This window comes from Cadophora gregata, assembly GCF_030347475.1.
Source record: "Cadophora gregata isolate MNR1 chromosome Unknown scaffold_13, whole genome shotgun sequence".
NCBI lineage: Eukaryota > Fungi > Ascomycota > Leotiomycetes > Helotiales > Ploettnerulaceae > Cadophora > Cadophora gregata.
In genome coordinates, this window is record NW_026695936.1 from 1,762,102 (window position 1) to 1,785,223 (window position 23,122).

The 23,122-nt window shown below is 41.4% G+C and overlaps 3 protein-coding genes across 3 annotated transcripts; 1 reads left to right on the top strand and 2 right to left on the bottom strand.

Moving 5' to 3' along the window:
• Nucleotides 1–9,162: 9,162 nt before the first annotated feature.
• On the bottom strand, nt 9,163–13,072 carry ONS95_004063 (uncharacterized protein). Its single transcript, XM_058497406.1, has 8 exons — nt 11,993–13,072; nt 11,777–11,938; nt 10,882–11,692; nt 10,736–10,822; nt 10,647–10,687; nt 10,318–10,513; nt 10,222–10,259; nt 9,163–10,173 (listed from the first exon to the last, which is right to left on the bottom strand). Exons 1-8 carry the CDS (start codon nt 12,132–12,134, stop codon nt 10,112–10,114), a joined length of 1,539 nt encoding a protein of 512 aa, XP_058353349.1. The 5' UTR covers nt 12,135–13,072; the 3' UTR covers nt 9,163–10,111.
• Nucleotides 13,073–13,643: 571 nt separating this feature from the next.
• Nucleotides 13,644–20,248, top strand: ATG2 (autophagy- protein 2; the record flags this gene model as incomplete). The annotated part of the gene is made up of 3 exons (XM_058497407.1): nt 13,644–13,820; nt 13,881–20,180; nt 20,231–20,248. 3 exons carry the CDS (start codon nt 13,644–13,646, stop codon nt 20,246–20,248), a joined length of 6,495 nt encoding a protein of 2,164 aa, XP_058353350.1.
• Nucleotides 20,249–20,813: 565 nt separating this feature from the next.
• Nucleotides 20,814–22,165, bottom strand: ONS95_004065 (uncharacterized protein; the record flags this gene model as incomplete). The annotated part of the gene is made up of 6 exons (XM_058497408.1): nt 20,814–21,201; nt 21,269–21,642; nt 21,688–21,755; nt 21,815–21,851; nt 21,908–22,085; nt 22,143–22,165. 6 exons carry the CDS (start codon nt 22,163–22,165, stop codon nt 20,814–20,816), a joined length of 1,068 nt encoding a protein of 355 aa, XP_058353351.1.
• Between the last annotated feature and the right edge of the window lie 957 nt (nt 22,166–23,122).

Below are 23,122 nucleotides of genomic sequence, written 5' to 3' on the forward strand. Positions count from 1 at the left end.
GACACCCTTCCTAGTCAGGTTAGTAAGCGGTTCGGCGATTTTAGAGTAGTTTCAGATGAACTGTCGACAAAAATTAGCAAATCCCAGTTAGGATTGCATATCCTTAACGTTCTTAGGTGACTCCTACTCTTTCACCGCTCTGACCTTTTCTAGGTTAATACTTATCCGTCCTAGGTTTATAATATATCCTAGGAAGGTGACCTACTTGACTGAGAATTCATACTTTAATAGTTTCAGTCTAGAATCTACCTTATGTAGGGCTTCCATGACTTATAAGACGTGTCCTTAGTGTTCCTCGATAGTTCTCAAGTAGACTAGGATATCGTCCAGGTAGCATATTGCGAATTTTCCGATAAAGTCCTTCAGAATCTCGTTATTCTGCCTTTAGTATGTGGCCGGTGCATTTGTAAGTCCGAATAGCATCACCGTGTATTCCTATAAGCCTAAGGGTAAGATAAAAGCCGTCTTCTATTCGTGCCCTCTTTTAATTCGGATTAAATTAAACGCGTTACATTAGTCCAATTTAGTATATACCGTTACTCTAGCTAGCCTATCCCGCAGGTACTAAGTATTAGGCAAAGGATACATGTCCCTTATCGTCCCGTTATTAATCATACGATAGTCGCTATAAGGTCTTCCTTTAGGATCCCCTACTTTCTTAGCGACTAACATGTTAACCGCGCATAGTAATTTAGACTTCCGAATCTATCCTTTCTTTACTCCTTATTCCCGCTATTCCTTAAGCGTTCTCGTGGTAGCGTAATTATAGTAGCGAAGCTTCTCTGCAATAGGTATAAACCCTTCTTTAAAGTTGATCTCGTAGTCCTAGGGTTAATATTCAGGCAATGCCCTTATGTCCTATGGATCCTTGAATATCTTTACGTACTTCCTATAAGGTACGGGCAGCTGTTCCCGTACGTTATCCTTCTATCTAGGATAACCTTCAGATTCCTTCTAGCTAGGAATCAGACTCTTCCGTGTAAAGTCAATTAGTGTTATCCTTAAGGAGGCGGCGCTAGCCTCCCTTTCACCGGATAGTCAACTGCGGCAACAGTTGCATCTATCAAAAGTAAGCGTTCTTACTTTCCAGTCGATACTAGGGTTATAGCTGTTTATCTATATAGTTCCGAGGATAATATCGTGTTATCTAACTAGGATAACGTCGAACGATAAGTACTCCGTGTGACTATCAGGTATCTTCATTTTAATACTCGCTGTTTTATCTCGCACCCACCCGTTAACCCCTGCGTTTTTCCTATCTAATAGGGTGAGTCTGTAAGGGCGTGAGTTACGTATAATAAGTATATTCAGTTGTTCTACCAGTCGTGAGTGAATGAACCTTCTTATAGCTCCTGAGTCGATCAGGGCCTTAGCTATATTCCTATTTAGCTCTACTTAGACCACTAGTTAGTCCATCTCTCCGGTAGCGGCGAGTTCGGGGTAATCGAGGTGATCAGGGTACTCCTGCGGTTTTACAGGTAAATCCCTTTGTTCCTCGACGATTTCTCCCGTTATCTCGTCTATCTACTTCCTTAAGCCTTAGTTATAACTAATAAGAGTGTACAGGATATCCTCCTTAAGGTTAACCTAGCTCTATATAGGTTCCTCTCTCGTCCTCTAGAATCGGAGGAGTTCCTATACTTACTATCTTCGCTTCTAATACTGTTTTCCGCTAGTTATTACAGTCACGACCTACGTATCTTTAACTTCCAGATAGTCGTCTAGCTAGCTATATTCCTGAGGCTCGGGTTCTTCTATAAGGCTAGCCGTGTATCTTTTAGATCGTTAGTCTATATACTCAGTGTTCTCTTAGAATACGATGATCTCAGCGTCTCAGTAGATAACAACGCAACTAAGGCCTCACTCTAAGGTATCGTGAGTCTTTCGCTTTTCCGCTAAGTCTAGCTTATCTCCCACGTGTATCCAGACTCGTCGTTCTCTGTTATAAGAGCGGAGGGCCTAATTTTCGTTAATAATAGGTAGCCGGTCTGCCTAGTGATCATTAGTCACCTAGCTTTCTTATTAGGTGTCCAGGGATTCTATATCACTGATTCGCTAGTTTTCAAGGGATTCAGTCAGGACTTCCTCCTAACCGTTATCCTCGCTAACTCGTTCGAGCACTACCGCTTCGCGGCGCTCGGTCTTTCGTTCAGCTAAAGCGAATTATCGTTTATCTTTAGGAGGGGCTTTCCCTCTGTTCTTATTCTGAGAGTAATCCCTAGCGAGGTAGCCGGCCTTACCACAGGTATAGTATAAGCCCTTCTCTCGTCGTTTCTGCTTCTCAGCCTAGCCCTTGCCTCCTCTCTCGGCCCTATCTATTTCCATCGGGTTATGATAACTCCGTTTATTGTTAGAGTGGGGTTAGAAGTTTCCTCCTCTCTTCCTATGTCGTTCCGGGAACTAAGGCTTCCTATATTAAGTAAGGGTAAAATACCCTCTTTTTTCCTTCTGTTGTTCCTAGATCTGTTTATCGATAGTTATAGCTGTTTTAATTATTTCCTCTAGGCTATCGGGTTTATCGGCCCTAGAGAGTTCGTCTTTAATATGGTCTTTTAGGCCCTTGTAGTACTAGGCTTTTAAACCACTATCCGTCCAATCCAGTCGCATAGAGTGATAGTAGAACTCGGTAGTATATTTGTAAACGGATCCTCGTTAGCGGATACTAAGCAGGTGTTTCTCGGACTGTTCTTTCTCGTTAGGGTCTCCGAAGACTCCCTTAATAGCCGTAGTAAATCCTGCGATAGTACGGAAGATGACGCGACTCTTCTCGGTTATAGTAGTAGAGCAAGCTCCGGTCACATATCAGTTAAGAAGGTAGTCGCTGAGAGCTAGTTCGATCCAGTGTGCTACAGTGTCACGGAGGAACGAGGCGATCTACAAGACCTTAAGGGATTCGGCCTCGAACTTATCTCCGTTAAAGGCTAGGTACATCTGGTACTAGAGTACGAACTGTCCTAGCTTAGATCGTTAACTATAGAAGGTATCCGGTAGGTTAACTCGGGGTAGAGTAACCTTATCTTCCTTCTTACTAGTCTAGGAGCTTTCTCCTACGACAGATCCTTCCTTAGGGGCTATTATATCTTACTAACGATACTTCAAGTGAGGTGCTTAAAGTGTAACGTTTCTAACTCAGTCGGTGTCGTGAGTATAGACTCGTCGGTTAGTATCAGCTATAAAGTAAGGTAACAAGACGCTCGATTCTTAATAGGAATTAAGACGTTATAAGCAGTAGTAAACTAAGTATAAACTTGCTATTTGATTTAAGCACGAAGCTCTACTATCTAAGAAACTACTTACTTGTTATATAGAACTTCTGACTTCCTATACAAGCTGTGCAAGATGTCTTATAAGGCGCGTAAGCCTATAAGCCTGTCTAGTAAGCTAGCATATCACGTGACCTATATCTACTGTGATTAATATAACTATTATTATAACAATAAGCGTGGAGTATAGTACTACTCGCTAATTCGTACTATTCTCTTATTAGTGCTATTCTCTTAATAGTACTATTAACCCTTTGGTACTAAACACCGACTGGTGCTATCCACTTGGTAGTACTATTAGTATTATAGTGCTAACCCGTGACTTGTACTAAGACTAAGCCTGGTTCGTGATAATACCTTTAATCAAGTAAAGTGGTTAGTATAAAATCACAAATAAGGTATAAAAGGACATATACAAGTTATACGCTTAAAGACAAGCTTTCCTAAAAAAAAAGAGTAGTGTGACAATTCAAGTGATACCTTAAGTGCCTCAGGCTACTAACCCTTATTCGTGTATATAACCTTCAGGCAGAACCCTTCTGGTTCTATACCTTGATATTCTAAGTATTTAAACCACCTTTTGCTTACTTCACGTCACATATCTTAGAAGAGTTAAAAAGTAAAGCTTAAGTAAGTTAATATTACTAAGAGAGACTATAAGAAAGCTTATATAAAGTAATAAGCTTATAAAGCTTACCTTATAATAATCTATTAACTAAAAGCTATATTCGACTTATTAGTAGTAGTATAATACTAAAACCTAACTCTTAATAATATTAAAGCCTTAAATTTATATCTTAAGTAGTAAATAAAAAACTAAAGAAGAGATCTATAGTATATTCTTATAGACTTATATTCTATAAAGATCTACGCTTTTATTAATAGATCTTTTATAAATAATAAAGACCTTAGCTTCTAGATTAGTTTTATATTAACTATTAGAACTAAATTAAACGGGTTTTAAGAGTTCTCTTTATCTAGTAACCTAATATATATAAGTTCTATAAAGTATAAGAGAGTTACTTAAGTAGTACTTACTTTAGAATTATATACTATAGTAGTAAAGATTAATATATTAATATCTCTAGTAACTATACTTAATATAGTAACTAATAAGCTAAGCCTCCTAAGGCTTCTTATTATAGTTTATACTAATTCTTTATCTCTTTATAAATATATTATTAAGCTTAGTACTATAAAAGAGAAACGTTTAATAATTAATATTATAATAATTTATTAATTATATAAGTATAAAGAACTAATAGAGATATAATAGATTAATAGAGCAAGTAACTCTACTAATATTATAATAAAAGCTAGTTTAAATAAAGCTCTCTAATAGTTTATTAATACTAACTAGTTAATAGTAAAAGTAGAAAAGTAAATTAAGAGGTTAACTAAAGTTAATTTAGACTTATAATAAAAGCGTTTTAATATATTCGATTATTTTTCCTATATTAATTTCCTTATAACTCTCTTTTATTACTTATTTCTTTCTTTATAATAAAGTAAGATATAACAATAAGAATAACTTTTATTTTAAGATAATTACTCTCTAATTTAAAGCGCTAATAAGTAGCTTGATAATAATACTTTAATAAGGACTAATTACTAGTTTTACTATAAAGAGCTACTCTTATATAAAAAGTATAAAGAAGATACTATTATAAAGAACTAATTATAAAGCTAATCTAAAATAAAGCCGGAACCTTCTTACTTTTATATATTATTCTCGCTAGAGCTACTAACTCTAGTAACTTCTTCTTTCTCTTAAGAAAAAAGAAATAAAGAAGTTAAATTAAGTACTAAAGTATTATTACTACTTTTCTTTTCTTTAAAGAGCTAATTAATTACTATAAAACTACTACTTAAGCTATTACTACTACTAGAGCTAGAACTAGAACTAGAATTACTATAACTATTAGCTAAATCTTCTTTCGAATTATCTTTAAAAGTACTATAAGTCCTTATCTTTAACTTATAACGCTTTATTATAGCTAGACCTCTTAGTAGAGCCTTCTGCTTCCTATTAATAGTTCTTAAATACTATAAAGCTATAAGAATCTCTTATAATATAAGCTATTAAATTATATCTTATAAAAAGAAATAAGAAAAATTAGTTAAGAAAAGGGAAATACTTATAGTATTCTATTTTATAATTCTAACTATTTCTTTATATAAGGTATATATCTCTGCTAATATAACTAATATAGCTAATAGTATATCCTTTAGTATAAAAGCTTTAGTAATAGTTATAATATTCTAAAGAGTAATAGTAGCTTCTTTAATAATAACTTAGTCTTTACTAGTAAGAGTATTAGTAAAAGTATAATATTTATTAGCTATATAAACTAAGATCTACTTTTATTAGTAACTTAGAGTTATAATTAAAGGAGTTATAAATAGGATTTTAAAAAGAGATACTTATAAGTTCGTATTTATTCTTATTCTTAATATAATACTATTACTTTAAGCTATTAGAACTCTTAAATTTATATAGTCTCTTACTAACTTTCTTCTAATAATTAATATATCTATAGTATTATATATGGAATATAATTAAAAAAGCATTAGAAGAGTAGGGAATTAGTACTAATTTATATTAGTAAAAAACTCTACTACTATATTATATCTTAAGATAAGATATAATTACTCTTAAATTATTTTATTTATTTAATATCTTTTAAAGAAATCTTATAATTAATAAGAATCTTTAAAGTAAATAGTATTTATTCTAAACTTATAGTTATTATTATTATTGTTTAATAAAGAAAAGAGAAGGTTTTTAAGGGGAAAGTTATTTTTATATAAATAAGCGTATTAGATTTAGACTTAATTTAGATATAATATAATATTATTTATTATTATTACTTAGCTATTATTATTATCTTCTACCTTTATATTATTAACTACTATTAGATAGAATATTAGTCTTCTGATTTCCTAGAACTTTATATTAACTTAATAATAATATTATTTAATTCTTTATAAGTTTATATATATTCTTTATATTCCAAGATATTATTTAATAATAGATTATAATTTATTTATAATCTTACTTAATAGAAGAGGTACTTTTAGATAGTAACCGGAGATATTCTAGCTATTAATATATATAAGTTAGATATTTATTACTTTATTATATCTATATTCTCTATTTTATTCCTTTTATAGTTATTAGAAACCTTTTATTTCTAAAAGAAGTTTTACTAATATTAGTTCGTAGACTTATACTATAGAAGTATAGAGAGTAATTAAAAGAGATAAGTAATCTTAATTAAGAGAAGAACTACCTTCAGATACAAACTAGAAGTTATTTAGGAAATAATATATATTCTAACCCTTAGATACTCTTTATAATATATACTTTTTAAATACCTTTAAACTAAACCTTAGATTTTAATATATATCGATATACACTTATTATTTGTTTACCGGTACGATACTAATATATATATATATATATATATATATTATAATTATCTTTATTATATATCTTAACTTAACTATAATATATACTAAGCTTATATAGGGTCCTCTTCTTATAACACGGATTAAGCTAAGGTAGATTTTGCTATAAATAAAGAAGCTAATAAGTAGTCTCTTAGCATTAGCTAAGTAAGCTTTAAATTATCCTTAGGATAAGTTATAAGTAGCTCTCTTATTATAACTATTAAGCTATAGTTCTTAGATTATAATAATATTATACTTTTAAGTTTTCTTGTTTTGTAGTAGAAGGTTTATCATGTTATATAATTTCTATATATTATACTATAGAATAAAAAGTATTTTATATTAATATATACTTATTAGCAAGAATTCTGAGTCTTCTACTATATAACTATACCTATAGAGCCTAATAATAATACTAACTAAGCCTCTAATAATACTATAATAGAGTTAGTAGATATATTAGATTCTACTTCTTCTTAATTTAGCCCTTAAGCTTATTCCTTTTAAGTTAACTTTATTAACTATAGTACTCTTAATAATTAAGTTATTAATTTCTTAGCTAAAGTCTTTATCTCTTTCAGAGTCTATAAGTCTCTAGAGTTTTAGTAGTCTTATATAGTCTTTATAAGGCTTTTTTAAGGCTTTTTAAACTTACTAATAATCTTAAGCCTTATTACTATAGTATACTTATTACTTAGTTCCTTTTCTTTTATAGGCTTAACTAAAGAGCTCTAGAGTTTATAAGCTACTAGCTTTAGTATCCTTCTTAGTTCCGGGGCTAGCTCTAAGTCCGCTACTATAAGAGCTAGGGATTCTCTAAATACTCTTTCTATATTCTCTAGTATTTTAAAGTGAATATATTACCTTAGAGTTTTTAGGAGGTTAAAGATTAGTAAGCTCTAGTTTCTATCTATATCTATAGTATCCCCTCTATTAGTCTCCGATATTAACTCTAGTGTTATTACTAGTATAATAGTATTAGTATTACTAGTAGAAGAGTTAACTATCTACTACCTCTCTCTAATACCCATAGTATTAGTATTAGAGTATTAGGAAATAGTAGTTCCTTTATTAGTTATTACTTTTCTTATACTACTCTCTTTATAATCTTCTTCTACTACTTATATTCTCTATAGAATATTAAGTAATTACTCTTATAGTTACTATACTTATATATAGTAGTAACTTTTAGTTCAGAGTATTCCTTAGTCTAGTGCTCTTTCGATCTATAGAAGCTATACTTCCTTATAGTAGTATATATATATATACTATATAATTAAAGCTATAGTAGTTAAAGTATTATACTACTTAAGCTTTTTAGCTATATTATTAGGTCGCCTTTGAGGCGCTCTCTTAGATTATTCTCTATAGTATAATATATATATTAGCGATTTCCTTACTATATAATTCTATTACTATTATATTATATATCTTTCCTAGCTTTACTTTAAAAAGCTACTTTACTCTCTTAATAGCGCTTACTAAGTATAGTAGGTTCGAGTCATTATAGAATAGCGTATTAATCGTTTATTCCTAGTTTATTATATCTATACTTTTAATTAAGATACTTAATACTATTATACTTTATATTAGTACTATTACTTCTACCTCTTTACTTAGGAAGCTTTACTATTCCCTCTCTTTATAGATTAGTCTTTTTACTATAGCTATATTCTTAGTATATATAAAGATATCTCTACTATATATTAGCTTTACTAACTTTACCTATTATAGTAAGGTAGCTAGTATTAACGTAGTAACTTAACTACTATTATTACTATAGCTAATATAGTTCTTTAATATACTAGTAATAGTAATATTAGCTTACTTAATAATATACTTATTTAGCTTAAGCTAGTCTCGGAGTAGTTTCTTTATAGTTTCGCTATTAATAGCGAGTCGTATCTCCCTTATAGTAATATTATTAACTTAGGAGGCTCTTACTATAGATATAAAAGATATTATAGTAGCTTTTCTTATAGTGATTCCGCTATTAGCTACTAACGCGTATAATTATTTCCTCTAATATACCTATAGTCCTATAGTTATAATAGAATATATCTCTTAAGCTAGAGAGTTACTCTTATTAAGTAGTTTATATAGTAATATAATCTATTACTTATACTAAGCTATAATATTAACTTAGAGCTACTAGACTACCTTTTAGACTATATCTTACTTATCTTATTTCTTTACTACTTTAAAATAAGTAATAATTAAGTCTAAGAATAAGATTACTATTCTATAAGGTATACTAACCTTATATTTAGCTCCTAAGTTATATACTACTTTAAGTTAATACGCTTTCTTATTAAAGTTTAATATATGAATTTTCTTATCTATACTTTTCTTACTTATAATAAGCTAAGGAGAACCTGAAGTTAGTACTATAGGAGTAAGAAGCCTCTAGGAATCGATTCCCGGGATTTGTTTTACTATATAAGGCGTAGTTATTTGGTTATTTCTAAAAATTGAGTTTAATTAAAAGATGATATTTTCTCTGTCTAGAGGCTGTTTCGATCCTTCCAAAGCACGACCTCCGATGCGACGCCCAAGGAATTCTTATATCAACGTCAATTGAGTGCAATAGGCTCGAAAACGTCCTTTCCCACTCACTCTCGGTATTTAATGCAGGCCTACAAGGTATCCTAAGTAACACCTCAAACGACGGTATACTGTCTTAGAATCCTAAATCTCAAGAGCATCAACCTGTATTCACATATTTACCCCACGGATTCGTCCGCCTCTTCTCGCGCGACAGCTGATCGACAGCCGAGGAAGAGGGGCCAAACACATTTTGTAGAGCTATAGGGCACTGTAGGCAGTACGCCTTCTATTATGCCTTGCCTCGAATCTTGATACCCTACGAACATAGCCCTGATGCTTACTCATTCTGCAGTGGTTTGCTCTTCGCAGAGAAGCTGCGAGTTCTTATGTATAAACCTTCACTCCTCGTCCCCAAGGTTTAGCGAGCTGATTTCGTTACCACCTTTCGTTTCCCAGCTAAGGAGGAGAATCATGCACTCCTGGCAGTGGGGACCATTGCTAGAAGGGAAGAACCACCTCGCTTCCAACCTTGAGGCAATTTGCACCAATCACAGATTTCTGTTGTCCAAATGGAGTAGGGAACTATAGCTGTACTCTGTTCAGCATCTCGAAAATGCAGTCAAGAACGGCAGGTGGCTGCGTCAGCTTTATCAGACATCTGGCAATCAGGACACTCCGGAAGACCGGCAGTTGAAACCCGAGAAAAAGTACTTGATTCGGACGTCCAAATGTCATTACCGTGTCTCTACAACGCCATCATTATAGGACTCCTTGGCATCAGCTCACTTGTGGCCTTCAGGAGCTACCATTACATCCATCATCCATGGCTGCACATCTCGCTCCCCTTTTCACAGCATACTACGAGGCATGTTACGGACTGCTTGCCGAACACCCAAATCACCTAGAATCTCTGTAGTCATGTTAGTACTGTCTCAATTAGGCAAAGGGGGAATGTTACCTTCCGCGCCACCCAAAATTGCATCAAATTTGTAGGTCCTTGATCCAGTTAGTATGTACCTTTTCGCCAAGGCAAAATCCATGTCCTTTCACATACCGGTGGAACATTTCAATTGTTTTACCCATTCCCGTCTGCGTCAAGGCTCTACCGCCGAAGATCTGAACAGCCTCATCGGCAATCTCATGCGCAGAGCGAGTGGCAAACATCTTCAGCAGACCAATAGGGCCAGCAAGATGTGTAGATTGCTGCTTGTATGGCATCAGAGTCATTTGGTATGTAATATTCTCTAGCCCTAAGAAACAGTTATGTTAGGATTTTCACCGCTGGAAAGGGGATGTGGTCAGGGCTGGGGGGAAGGGGATTAAATAATTCTCAACGATATCTTGAGATATCCAATCGCCATAATGAACACCACCAATACTTACATGCCTGATTTGCTTCACAGTGTGCGATCATTTTGGCGAGCCTAGATGGTCAGCTTCAACACAGTATTCCAGACGCGAAAGAAGCATACTTCTGGCGGATAACAGGTTGGTCCATAAGGGTCTTTCCGAACACCAGCCTCTGGTTGCTCCATTTCATACACTCTTCAGTCACAAGTCTATGTTCCATTAGCACTCAGAGATCTTATTTGGCTCTTGATGCATGCATGTGACAGACCTGCTCATCCGAGTAACTCCACAGACCATCATCCAACGCTCGTGATTGAAATTTGACAATATGACGTGGATTCCCTTGTTCTCGACACCTAAGAGGTTCTCTACGGGCACTTTGACATTATCGAATGTAATGAATGTCGTTCCAGCAGCAGCAGAATAACTCGTCTTGATTGCGGAGGTCTCCAGCCCGGGGCCTCGCTCAATGAGTAAAACAGAAAGGCCCTTGTCAGTCTTCACGCCAACAACAAAATATTGCGAGAACACCCCATTTGTGATCCATTTCTTGGAGCCGTTAACGATGTAATGCTTCCCATCTGGTGTTTTTTCCGCCGTCGTTCGAATTCCCGCAACATCAGAGCCAGCAAAGGCCTCTGTAATAGCCAGGCAGATCTTCTTCTTGCCAGAAAAGACTTCTTGAGCAATCTTATTCTTCCACGCTTCATTGTTCGCAAATTGCAAGACTGCTGTGAGACCGATAGTCATACCTGCCAAATTTCCGTCTTGAAATCCTCTTGCATTAGCCCTTGTCATTTCTTGGCCAACGATCATATCATGAAAATAGTCGAATTCTTCTCCCTTCACAGCACCATCCATCAAATCGACGCCATTTAGGTGCTTTCCGGGTCCCAGCCGCATGTGCAATATGCCCTTCTTGGACATCTTGTCGATAAGCTCCTGGGGAATGTGCTTTCCTGTCTTCTCGCATTCTTGTGCAACGGGGTACACCTCAGTATCGACAAATATTCGCATGGCTTTCTGTAATCTGCGATGGCTGTCTTTGAAGTACGGACTCTTGAACTGTGGCGTGAGCCCTAGATAATAGAGACGTAAGCAGCTGATCGATCATAGTCTACCAAGAATAGGTAACATTGCTTCGAAATCATCACCACACTAACATGTTGGCTCTGCATAGGGAACAGGGCTTAAGTCTCCCGGTTTGTGTTCAATGACCTTTGACTTCTCGCCATCAATAGTGCCGATGCAAAGGTCCGAGTACTTTTGGAGAACTTCTTGTCGATGAAGATTGTAGAAAGCTTCCGTGGCGTCGGATCCAGCAACTGCAGTTGTGGTGAGCTATTATCTACTACTCGAGGCACGCTTAGTCGACCGACCTTGCTTTAGCACTGCTTCTCCGCCAGGATGCGCATCAAGGAAATCAGTGACATCGTAGACTTTGCTGTCGATAACAAACCACAGGGAGTCCTCGGTATTGTTTGTGGCAACCTCGTCACGAGTAAGAGTTTTGTGGGGCATGGTGTCTGATTGATACTCTGGGAAGAGATGACAGGGAGATGTACATAGAAAGGTTTGAATACAATCTGGTCCCAGAGGATTATATTTTGGAACGAGAAGAGGTATTCAAATGTGGATTCCACTTCGCACGGCTGGCCCAACCTGGACGATCTGGGGAATTGTACCTCAATCAGATACCGAGGTCCACGGAACCAATAGCCGTGGTTACATTACAGGACACAGAGAAACTTGTCCGTGCTCGAGGTACCCACCCGAGCCACCCTAAAAGCATAGGTAAGGTACTAGTAGTTCCAACTGAAGTTGACTCGGGGTCACTCAACAGTTAGCGGCTTGAAAGAGAAAAAGGCGAGGAAAGGCTGGTATTCCTGGTTGTAGATATTTGCTCAAATGGAGTCAAAACACAAGCAGATGGAAGACTTCGGCAGATCTGCACGTGGAACCTCTGTGCAATTATTCCCTCTGTAGCCTTAAGACGTGGGTTACATGAACTAGAAACATGAGTAGGTTGCTAGCCACGATCAACAGGGTTTAGTAGACTGGTTTTGAAAGTTGCTTAGACCTGTGTTCTCGGTTTGTCTCGTCTCGTCGCTGAGTAGTGGTAGTGAGCCACTCTTCAAGGAACAGAGACGCTGGCAGTCATCCCAATCACTGTAGTATACTATACCTACGCGCATTAGGTAATACGGGCACACTCAAACGTAGGATTTCCAGGGATCGTGACTTGTACTTAGCTCCCATCGTGGATATTTACTGAACTCAGCATGGATCTCGAGGACTCGATCACAAGCACATGTCTACGAGTCAGCCTCAAGTTTCGCCACGCTCAAGACCTGGGCTTTACAGCAATTTGTTGACTTCAAACAGCCTTGCGCTTGCTGGCTTGTCACCTTTGGAGGAGCCGGAGGCCAATGTATCCATGAACCTTCCCTTGAACGTACATCTGCCTTGTACTTGTATGGCTCCTGAAGTATCGTTGTTAACTAACAGCCTTACAATGTGGAAGTAGAAAACCCGAGCGAATCATGAGAAAGCCAGTGAGTGACCTTGAACTCGCTTGAAGTCAAGTCCCGTCATGTTCCGAGGTCGGCCCGACAGAAACTAGTGCGGCCGCGAAGATACCTAAGGTATTGTCTTATCGATATCAGATTGGGGGTGAGTACGCTACTGTACAGTGTCTGAGTACACACACACCTTGGATGTATCGCGTGAAGGGCTAGAGTGACTGTGACGACGAGTTGCGAGATTCTGCCCGCCACAACACCACCGCGAGCCAGCTGCTTAACCAAATGATCTTCAACGGCTGAGTACTTGACCAGAGTCCATCCACACTGTTGGAAGCCGTGCGAGAGCTGTACTGCTCACAGTACTGCGACATCTGCCGAACGATGAACGCGAGGCTACCAAGCCCGTTCGACATTACGAGGAGGTGACTATCAGGGCATCGCCTCTTGTACTTTTAGACACTGCAATACCCTACACCTTACTCTCAAACGCATTAAGCCTCTCATTATGGCGTCCTATTTTCAGTCGTATTTTCAGACCTCCTCGATGCCGAAGCGCCTGCTCCAATATGTGCTCACAAGGATTGAGATTCTTGATACCGATGCCTTGGACTTGCAGAATCTTGATATAGCATGGGGTAAGAACAGTACCTTCGAATTTAGAGATGTTGCTTTGCGAATGAAGGTAAGTTTCTGTTCCGGTGCTCCTACTCCAGTGTTCTTGCTCATGAGTATGTGCTGGTAGAAATTAGAAGGTCTCTTGCACTTACCACCTTCGCTCGAACTTGTAAACGCTCAACTCCTCCTATTACGCGTCACCATACCTGTGGATATCTACAGCAGCCCCATAATCATTGAAATAGATGGTATCGAGAGTCTTCTACGTGTCAAGTCCAGGTCAGAAACGGGCACAGCACACCCATCATCTAGTACGAATCACGATCGTTCAAGAAAGCGACCGCCTACACCTAGCACACGACAGCCCCACAAGTTTCGAGGGACATATGAAGGTACAGCTCATGAAGATGAGGGACCTGTTGTACCAACAGCAGTCGACCTTGCCGCATCGTTTTTGCAAACTGAACCGGAAGAAGAAAGGGCAGAGTTTGAAGCTGCAATTTTATCGGAAACACAAGATTTCGGAGACTCGTCAGTGCTGAGTGACGATGGAGAGATTCCAGTAGGCACAGGTACTGCGCTCTCTCTGCCAAACTTTATGGCCAGTTTCATACAAGGCATTGTGGATCGTTTACAAGTCAGGATTCGTGGGATCACGGTCAATCTGGATATTGAGATCCCTCCAGAGCCATCTAAACGGACGGCTGCCAACCAAGCAGATACTGTCACTTTCCAACTAAAAGTAGAAGATATTGACATTCAAGGCGTCACTCATGGATTGGAGAAGGTTGACGGCAATGAACGACCTTCTCAGCCACCCTACAGGAAAGGGACACGACTTGTCTTTCTGTCCAATATCAGGGGATTTCTAATTTCAGAGGCAAATCTGTTTTCGACTCTTGCCCGATCATCTGCCCTGTCTTCGCCGTCAGCAAGGCATTCTGACATGCTTGATGATGGTGGCAGTAAAGCAGGTTCCAAGACTAAGTCAGGTATACATGAGAGCACACATCGGATATTTGATTCGAGATCTTCGGCTGCCCGAGGTTTCGCTGATTCTGGCAGTGATTCCATGGCGTCGTTAACTGAAAATGCGTCTAGCTTGCGATCCATCACTGGATCCGTGGTTGCCAGCGATAGCGGAAGATTTGAGGACGCCCCTGAAGACGATGAGACATCAAATACATATAATAGACGTGGTGATCTCAGTGAGGTTGGTGGTACCGAAAGCAGAGAATCTGCATTTCGGGATCGGATTGCAGAGAGCGAGTATATGGATGAGGAACAGTCCATGTCTCAACAATATTCGTCCAACGTTCGCGTCATGTCCCATTCATCTACGCCACGGGCTTCGATACACATGCCGGTTCTCGGCCCTGGAGTTGTCGCTCCCGATGTTTTCGATTTCACCCTAAAAGACTCGCCTCACTTTAAGTTTCCCTCAACTATATTGCCTACAAGATCTCACCCAAGGTTTTCACATGACCGAATCTCGCACTCTCAACCATCTCTCCATACAGACCTGCCACCAACTCACAGAGGTGACATTCCAAGCAGCCAGCCTTTGAACGCCGGGGACGTTGGGGTTGATGACAGTGATGGAGAAGACGAGTATGACAACGGCACACCTCCAGCGGGGGAGGATCTTGCGCAGTCTCAACTATTTAGTCATGAGGATGCTGAAAGCATGTATATGAGCGCTGTGTCTCACAGCTCCTCGACAGACAAAGTCCCCGGTGGATGGGCACGTTCCAGCGGCAGCGAGGAGCGACCTCCCAGGCCTCACAGCCCAGTTTCCATAGGTGGGGAGGAAGGAAGCGCATGTGACAACCTCGAACATGCTCGCCATGCTGGCCCCTCGGAGCTGCAGCCAGATTCTTTGGAGACTGAAGACTTGGGACCACCGAAGCTCGGGAGACTGCCCTTTACTGCTCAGAAAGGGTCCCCAGATATATGCCGGGGCTCAAGCGATGCGTCAGAGGGGTCCGCAGCGTCTCCCGACGAATATAAACGTTTGACAAAGTCGATCTTTAGCCTCGATCACATAAATGTCTACTTTCCAGCTATCAGCCACGAAAGTGGTGCAGCTTCATCAGAAGCCAGCTCAGAGCTACCCACCAGTAGTGTCTCCGAGAACCAGAATTTCGCATCGCAATATACGTCAATAAATGTACCAGGGGCATTTTCTACGCACTTGCCCAGCTCCTGGACACCCCAACCCCAGGCAGTTGAGACGGGGGACATGCAGACTACACAGAGTGCCGAAGATAATGATGCTATTGAGGTAGCTTTTGGAAAATTGCTCGTTCAATTCGACATTGCAATCGGAAAGCTTGTCTGCCGACTGGTTGCTCAGCTCAAAGATATTTTCAAAACAGAGGCGCAACCCATGGGTCCTGGTCCACAACTGGGTTCCCATGATCGGAGGCTCACCATTGGTTTCGAGGATATCTCAGTCAAGTTCTTAGAACGTCTCGACGGCGTTTTGGGGTCTTCACGTTCACCACCCACTGTAGAACAGTTCTCGGAAACGCCATCGCCGGATGTTCTCTTGCGAATGAGTCTCACCGGACTTGATGTCCAAGCACAAACGTCGAGGGAGGTCACGAAAACCGCAATCACTCTGAAAAAGTTCATCTTTGGTTATGCGCAGGAGAACATTGTATCGTTTGATGCCACCCTCCAGATGAGAGCTTCTGTCAAAGACCTCAAAGCTTCTGATGGAATCGATGTGTCTCTGAACATCACCCAGACTGCCCATACTACCAGGTTTGAGATTTTTACTCTCCCTTTGCATGTTTCAATTGATCTCCGGAGACTAGACGAGACGTTCAATTGGTTTGGGGGCCTGAGCGGTGTCTTGAACCTGGGCAGCTCCATTGCATCAAATGCTACTGTTACCGCTACTAGTCCTAGTAAGCCAATACCACGCGGCGTACGTTTTGAGACACCTATTCGACCTGACGATATATCCCTGAACGCACAGAATAAAGCAGATGTAAGGTTTGGTGGCTTTATTCTTGACTTGGTCGGCACAGAGTGTAGTATTGGTGTCGAGACTTCTGCCGTCAAAGTGGTAAGCCGCGACGAGGGCATTGGAGTTTTCATCCAACGTATTAGACTATCCGGTCCACATCTCAAACGGTCTCACGAGGAGCCTGCAATTAATATGGACATCGCCGCCACTCGCATTGAGTACCTCGCAACCCCAAAAGATGCCGATTTAGACCGCCTCCTGTCTCTTATTACCCCTTCAAAGGCCAAATATGACCAAGATGACGATATCTTACTCGATACGCTTCTTCGTCAGCGTAACCAGGGCGCTGTGGTGCGTCTGACCGTCGAGAATATCCAGACCCAGATCAGCAAGTTAAATGAGCTTGGCTATCTCCCCGAACTAGGCGAAGAGGTCTCTAGGCTCGCTACTGTTGCAAAGTATCTTCCCGATGATGACCGGCCAGGTCTACTCTCTTTGATCATGGTTCGGAACGTTGATGTCAGTGCCGATGTGGGGGGTCTTGTGGGTACTGTCCAGCTCTCGTGCACCGACGTCGAAATAGCCCAGATCACTCTCCCGTCCCTCATTGCTCTCAGTATAGGTGGCATATCGGCTCGGCGAAACACAATAGAGGATCTGATTGGGATTGCCACAGACCCAGGATTACGAGAGCCTAGAGATAGGAGCCCTGCTCTCATGGCAAGACTGATTGGCGATGAGATGGAACCTGTGGTCAAGATCAAGCTTTGGAACCTGAGACTTGAATATCGTGTGCCCACGCTAATGACGCTGCTTGGCCTTGCAGAGAATGCAACGACCCAAGACATCTCTGCCAGCTTGACAGCATCTGTGGCGACACTCACTGACTTCACTCAACCAAACCAGACTCGTAGCACCATCCCACGAGGAGCTACTGTGGCAAAATCCGGTGCATCCAAGCCACTGGCAATTGATATTGTACTGCGGGACTGCATTTTGGGGATGAATCCGTTAAGTTTACCATCCAAAGTCTTGGTCGTCTTGACGGAGGCTCATGTTGAGGCGATCCTACCGAAAGATCAAAACGCGAGCGTTTCGATGGAGATGAATAAAGCTTCCATTCTGGTAGTCGACAACGCCGCTCATCTCACATCAGCACAAGCAGGTGCAAATGCACCCAGGTATTCGTTCGATGGTGGAAGCACACAGGTTGCAGATCTGTGTGCCACAGGATACGTCTCCGTTAGTTACATATCATCTGCAAAAGCTTTCATAAAAATGTCCACAAGCGGAGACGGCGAACGGGCACTTGATGTAGAGCTTCGGGACGATCTTTTCGTGCTCGAGTCCTGCGCCGATTCTACACAGACCCTTATTGCTGTACTCAGCAATCTATCACCTCCGACACTTCCAAACAAGGAGACGAAGTACCGCACAAAGGTAATCCCTGTGCATGACTTGCTTGCATCTTTGTCTGGGGATGCTTTCGGCACTGCAGAGGGAGATTACGATTTTGATGATGACTTTGGGCTTGGTGAAGGTGTAGAAGAAGACTTTCCTGGTGAGGACGTAGACTTTGACTTTGATTCTCATTACTACCGGAAGGTATCGGAAGCCTACGACCCAGAAATTCTGGGTGAAGAAGGGATCTCTGTCGCTTCCACGCATGTTACCAGTCGCGATACTCATGATGGCGTATTGTTGGAGAGTATCGCTGAATCTCTGGAAGTTCAGGAGAACCAAGAACTCGAGTTTCAAGAGGATCATTTTGGAACTGGCTCAGTCTTGGAAGGCACAGCACATCGATGGAACTCTGCGAAAAACACTTACGATCGATCAAACGCTTTCAAGGTCCGGAAAAGCCCGCTCAAAGTTTGCATCCGCGACGTCCATTTTATTTGGAACCTATTCGATGGCTATGATTGGCAGCATACTCGCGATGCGATCTCAATGGCCGTCCAAGACGTAGAGTCCAAGGCAATCGAGAAGAGGTCGCGAAATGAGCGACGGCCAACGTTTGACCAAGATATTGACGATGAAGAAACTGTCATTGGCGACTTTCTATTCAATTCAATATATATTGGTATACCAGCGAATCGTGATCCCCGCGATTTGGCAGCCGCAATCAACCAGGAGTTAAATGACAATATAACGGACACCGAGTCTATTGCCACAACTTCGCTATCTTCTTCTCCGAGTAGCAAAGGGGGGCCACGCAACACGAAGACCAAAAAGTTGCATCTGCAGAGAAGCAAGCATCACAAAATCACCTTTGAGCTCCGAGGAGTTAGTGTCGACCTTGTCTCATTCCCTCCTGGAAGTGGGGAGACCCAAAGCTCAGTTGACATTCGCGTACACGACTTCGAGATTTTTGACCATGTTCCGACTTCGACCTGGAGAAAATTTGCTACTTACATGCAAGATGCTGGCGAAAGAGAAACCGGTACGAACATGATACACATTGAGATTCTCAATGTGAAGCCGATCCCTGAACTAGCTGCCGCGGAGATTGTTCTGAAGGCAACAGTCCTCCCACTTCGACTCCACGTGGATCAGGATGCGCTAGACTTCATCACAAGGTTTTTCGAATTCAAGGACGATTCTGCTCCCACTCATACATCTCCAAGCGATCTGCCTTTCCTCCAGAGAGTGGAAGTCAACTCCATCAAAGTGAAACTCGACTTCAAACCCAAGAGGGTTGATTATGCCGGTCTTCGCTCCGGACACACAACAGAATTCATGAACTTTTTAATATTAGACGAAGCAGATATGGTACTCCGCCATACTATCATCTATGGCATCTCGGGCTTTGACAAGCTGGGGAAATGCTTGAACGACATTTGGATGCCAGATATCAAAAGAAACCAACTTCCTGGAATTTTAGCTGGGCTTGCACCTGTTAGGTCACTTGTTAATGTTGGTGGCGGTTTCCGGCATCTAGTTGTAGTACCCATGCGCGAGTACAGGAAAGATGGACGGATCGTCAGAGGAATTTCCAAAGGAGCTGCTGCATTCGTCAAGTCTACTGGCACCGAGCTGGTCAAGCTAGGGGCAAAGGTTGCTGTTGGTGTGCAAACAGTCCTCCAGGGCGCGGAAGACTTTCTTGGTCCTGTGACAGAATCTTCAGCACTCAGCGCCGAGAGAGATGATTCTGACGGTGAAAACAAGCAGATTAGTCTTTACGCCAATCAACCAGTTGGCGTGTTCCAAGGCCTTCGTGGCGGGTATGCAGGCTTACAGCGTGACTTGATAGTAGCAAGGGATGCTATCATAGCCGTACCAGGTGAGGTGATGGAAGGGGGGAATGCAGCGGGAGCGTTGCGAGCGGTCAGAAAGCATGCCCCAACAGTGATACTTCGACCTGCCATTGGTTTTGCCAGGGCTGGAGGTCAGATTCTAATGGGTGCCACAAATTCGCTGGACCCGGTTCATCTCCAGAGAGCTGAGGCGGTGAGTTCTGATTTCCTTGTTGAGAAGTGCGGCCACTAATCACAATGCAGAAATACAAGAAACATTAACGACATCATGATTTTGGAGCGTGTGTAGCGTTTCCTGCATCAGATTGGGGCTGGTATGCGTGCATTTTGGGTGCAATAGTTTTTGGACCCATGGAGTCTGCATTTGGAGCGGTATATCCCTTTCTTTCCAAACACATCCGTTGTCTAATAGAATGGACTCAAGGTTCTCCCATTTTATGATGTGACAGTAGCCTTACGACTTTCATCATACTATCTCGGCAAGTGTAGGGTGCATCTCCACGAGCGCTCATGTCATCTAACCGCCTCATTTCATTATTAATTTTCGATTCATTAGATAACCCATAATTTGTCGTGCGGTGCACCATCATACCTCGCGTCGAGTAGTCTTATGCCTAATTGTTGGAGCGCTTGAAGAGTCAAGGGTGCCATGTTACTGCTAAACTCCCATAAAATGGATTTCGCAATTCGTTTGGCCAGTATTCCCGTGGTAGGATATGCCCCTCGACCTCAAAACTGCCGCAATATTCTGTGCTTTCTGCTTCTGGAAGACTTTGGGGTGTCTAATTCTTGATATCACGCCCATCATAATACGCTTTCATGTGCCTCATTTTCTGTCCTCAGTCAATGCATATATTGCGGTTGTGCTGCCTTGCCGCCGCAAACCATCGCCCTTCTCTTCAACATTGACACCGACGGTTTTGGTGACATTGTACAAAGGGTATGAATTGGTTTCATCGTGGTCATCCAGCCTCTGTGCCCCACTTCGCAGCTGACTTGCATTCTTACTCTTGGTCATCGTACGGACGGAAGAGTTGATCGTTCGGAATGTCTGGACGATGAACGCTCGAAGGGAAGGGATGCAGGCGCAAAGCACTGCAACGAATTCCTCGATTAAAGACCATTTGACAACATCTGTTTGGTCCCAGGTTGCGTCGAAAGAGTTGGCGAAGTCCGATAAAAACTTGAGGCGGACGATACTAGTAACGCAAGCGCTGTATTCTTGATCAGCAAGTGCTACTTCCAGATACCGGGAATAACGATCTTCTGATCCTGACTTACAAAGAGCCTATAGAAAACATGAGAAAGAGGTTCCACTTCTTGCCCTTCCCCAGTTGAAGGCTTCTAATCTCGGCAACTGGTAGTACCAAGATGAAGAAGTCTTCCAGAATGCTTGCGACAGCACCGCTATATCCAATGACATTCAGGTTGAGACATTTGCCGGTGAGAGACCGATCCCAGATAAAAGCAATTGGCGTGCACTGGAAAATGACGAGAAAGAGATAAACCGTTCCGTGAAATATCAGGAAGACTATTCCAAGCTTGCTCCACAAAGCTGTACGTGTTCGTGGAAATACGCGGACGTAGAGGAGCAAGAGAGACATCTTAGCAGTTACTTGGACAATGATGTAAAACATCTGAACAGCATAATAGAACTAGAACGATCAGTCTTTCTCCTATGGAGTGCCTTCTGTGCGTACCTTGAGGATCAAGACTCCCTTGAGAACAGAGACGGTCCAATAGTGCTGCCCAAGTCCAAGTTTGGCACCTAACGTAATTTGTCAGATCGCACTAGTCATCACCAATTCAGGATGAGGTGAATCTTACTTGCTATTTCAAGAGCTGCAAGGGCTGCCATAAAGACCTGTGGAGATACTCAGCACAGCACCAACGTGCTCCATATCTCTATCGACCACTGACCGTAGCTATCAGTGCAGCGTAATCATCCCAGTCAAGCCTCTGGCTTGTGGACCACCGCGTGTAGAATTTGAGCCCAGCGGTTGGGAATGTGACGCCGGAAAAGATTGCTACAAGAAGTATTATCTCCGAACTACGAGATTCGATCGGAATGCTGCGACATAATTCTTTTTGGACCTCACTCGCAGCAGAAAGGTTGTTAGCAGAGACATGGATCAAGCTCTACTAATTCGCTTACCGATTTGATCTTGGTATTTGCATGAGGTCTGCACACATATAGAGAGCGTCGACAGAAGTGTGACATTGCGACAAATTATATCTTCCAGAGGAGCAATGTTACTGGATGGTGAGGAGGGAAGTGCTTTGGCAACGCATTCCAGCTATTTACATTAGCAACGCCATCACACATCTGGGTGTCGTTTCATACGTACAGCACAAGAAGGAGTGTCTGCAAGGGTTAAGCTTTGCGCAGCAACTGAACTGATACTTATAAGCCAACAGCTGACAACAACAAACAATCCCTCGGCTTTCATTTCGAATGCTGCGATGCCTGATGCACAACATAAGATCTAGGTGCGGTCCCCAATGTGCTCACGGCAAGCGGGGACACGATACTTAAGCATAGCTGACGGATGGCGTCCTGGGCAATCGAGGCAATATAAATTCTCTTCTTAGCTATCCTGTCAGGGGGACTTGCGGTTTCTACACTCCGGAGACGTGACAGCTGCCGTCTCTTGGCGACGATTGGCATCATGATTGGCGACACACGGGATGCAGCAGGCGCTTGTTGGGCTTGAAACGAATAGGGCCACAACAAATGCCGTCAACCACACCACACCACCTTCATGGTGCCGTTGACGGCTGAAATCGCCACCGCACAGAACAGGAGCGGACCGTGTGCGTGCAGGGCGAGGCAGGGCTAGAAGAGGGCGAGGAACTTTCGTAACCATAACGCCACCAAATAGCCGGCGCCGAGCCAGATACAGTAAATTACAGTACAGTACGAGAAAGCACAGATGGGCATGCCTTGCGGTGCCAGGTCTGTGAAGACTGGATAGTTAAGATGGAGTCCGGGGATTGGAAATCCAGGGTGCGATTTGTACTCTGGAGTCCCTCCGTAGCAATTAGGAGTTGCCCTGCCAGAAGAGTGCCCCTAACTTATCTGCCAGGCCAGGCTGCTGCTATACGAGTAGGTGCAGTACTGGCTGGACTGAGTGT

Bases quoted from the DNA above. Each gene is read 5' to 3' on its own strand.
- ONS95_004063 (XM_058497406.1), bottom strand. From the start codon at position 12,134: ATGCCCCACAAAACTCTTACTCGTGACGAGGTTGCCACAAACAATACC. The intron at 10,823-10,881 runs GTCTGTCACATG...AATGGAACATAG, and splicing joins GGAGTTACTCGGATGAGCAG to ACTTGTGACTGAAGAGTGTA. The intron at 10,688-10,735 runs GTATGCTTCTTT...CTGACCATCTAG, and splicing joins CAACCTGTTATCCGCCAGAA to GCTCGCCAAAATGATCGCAC.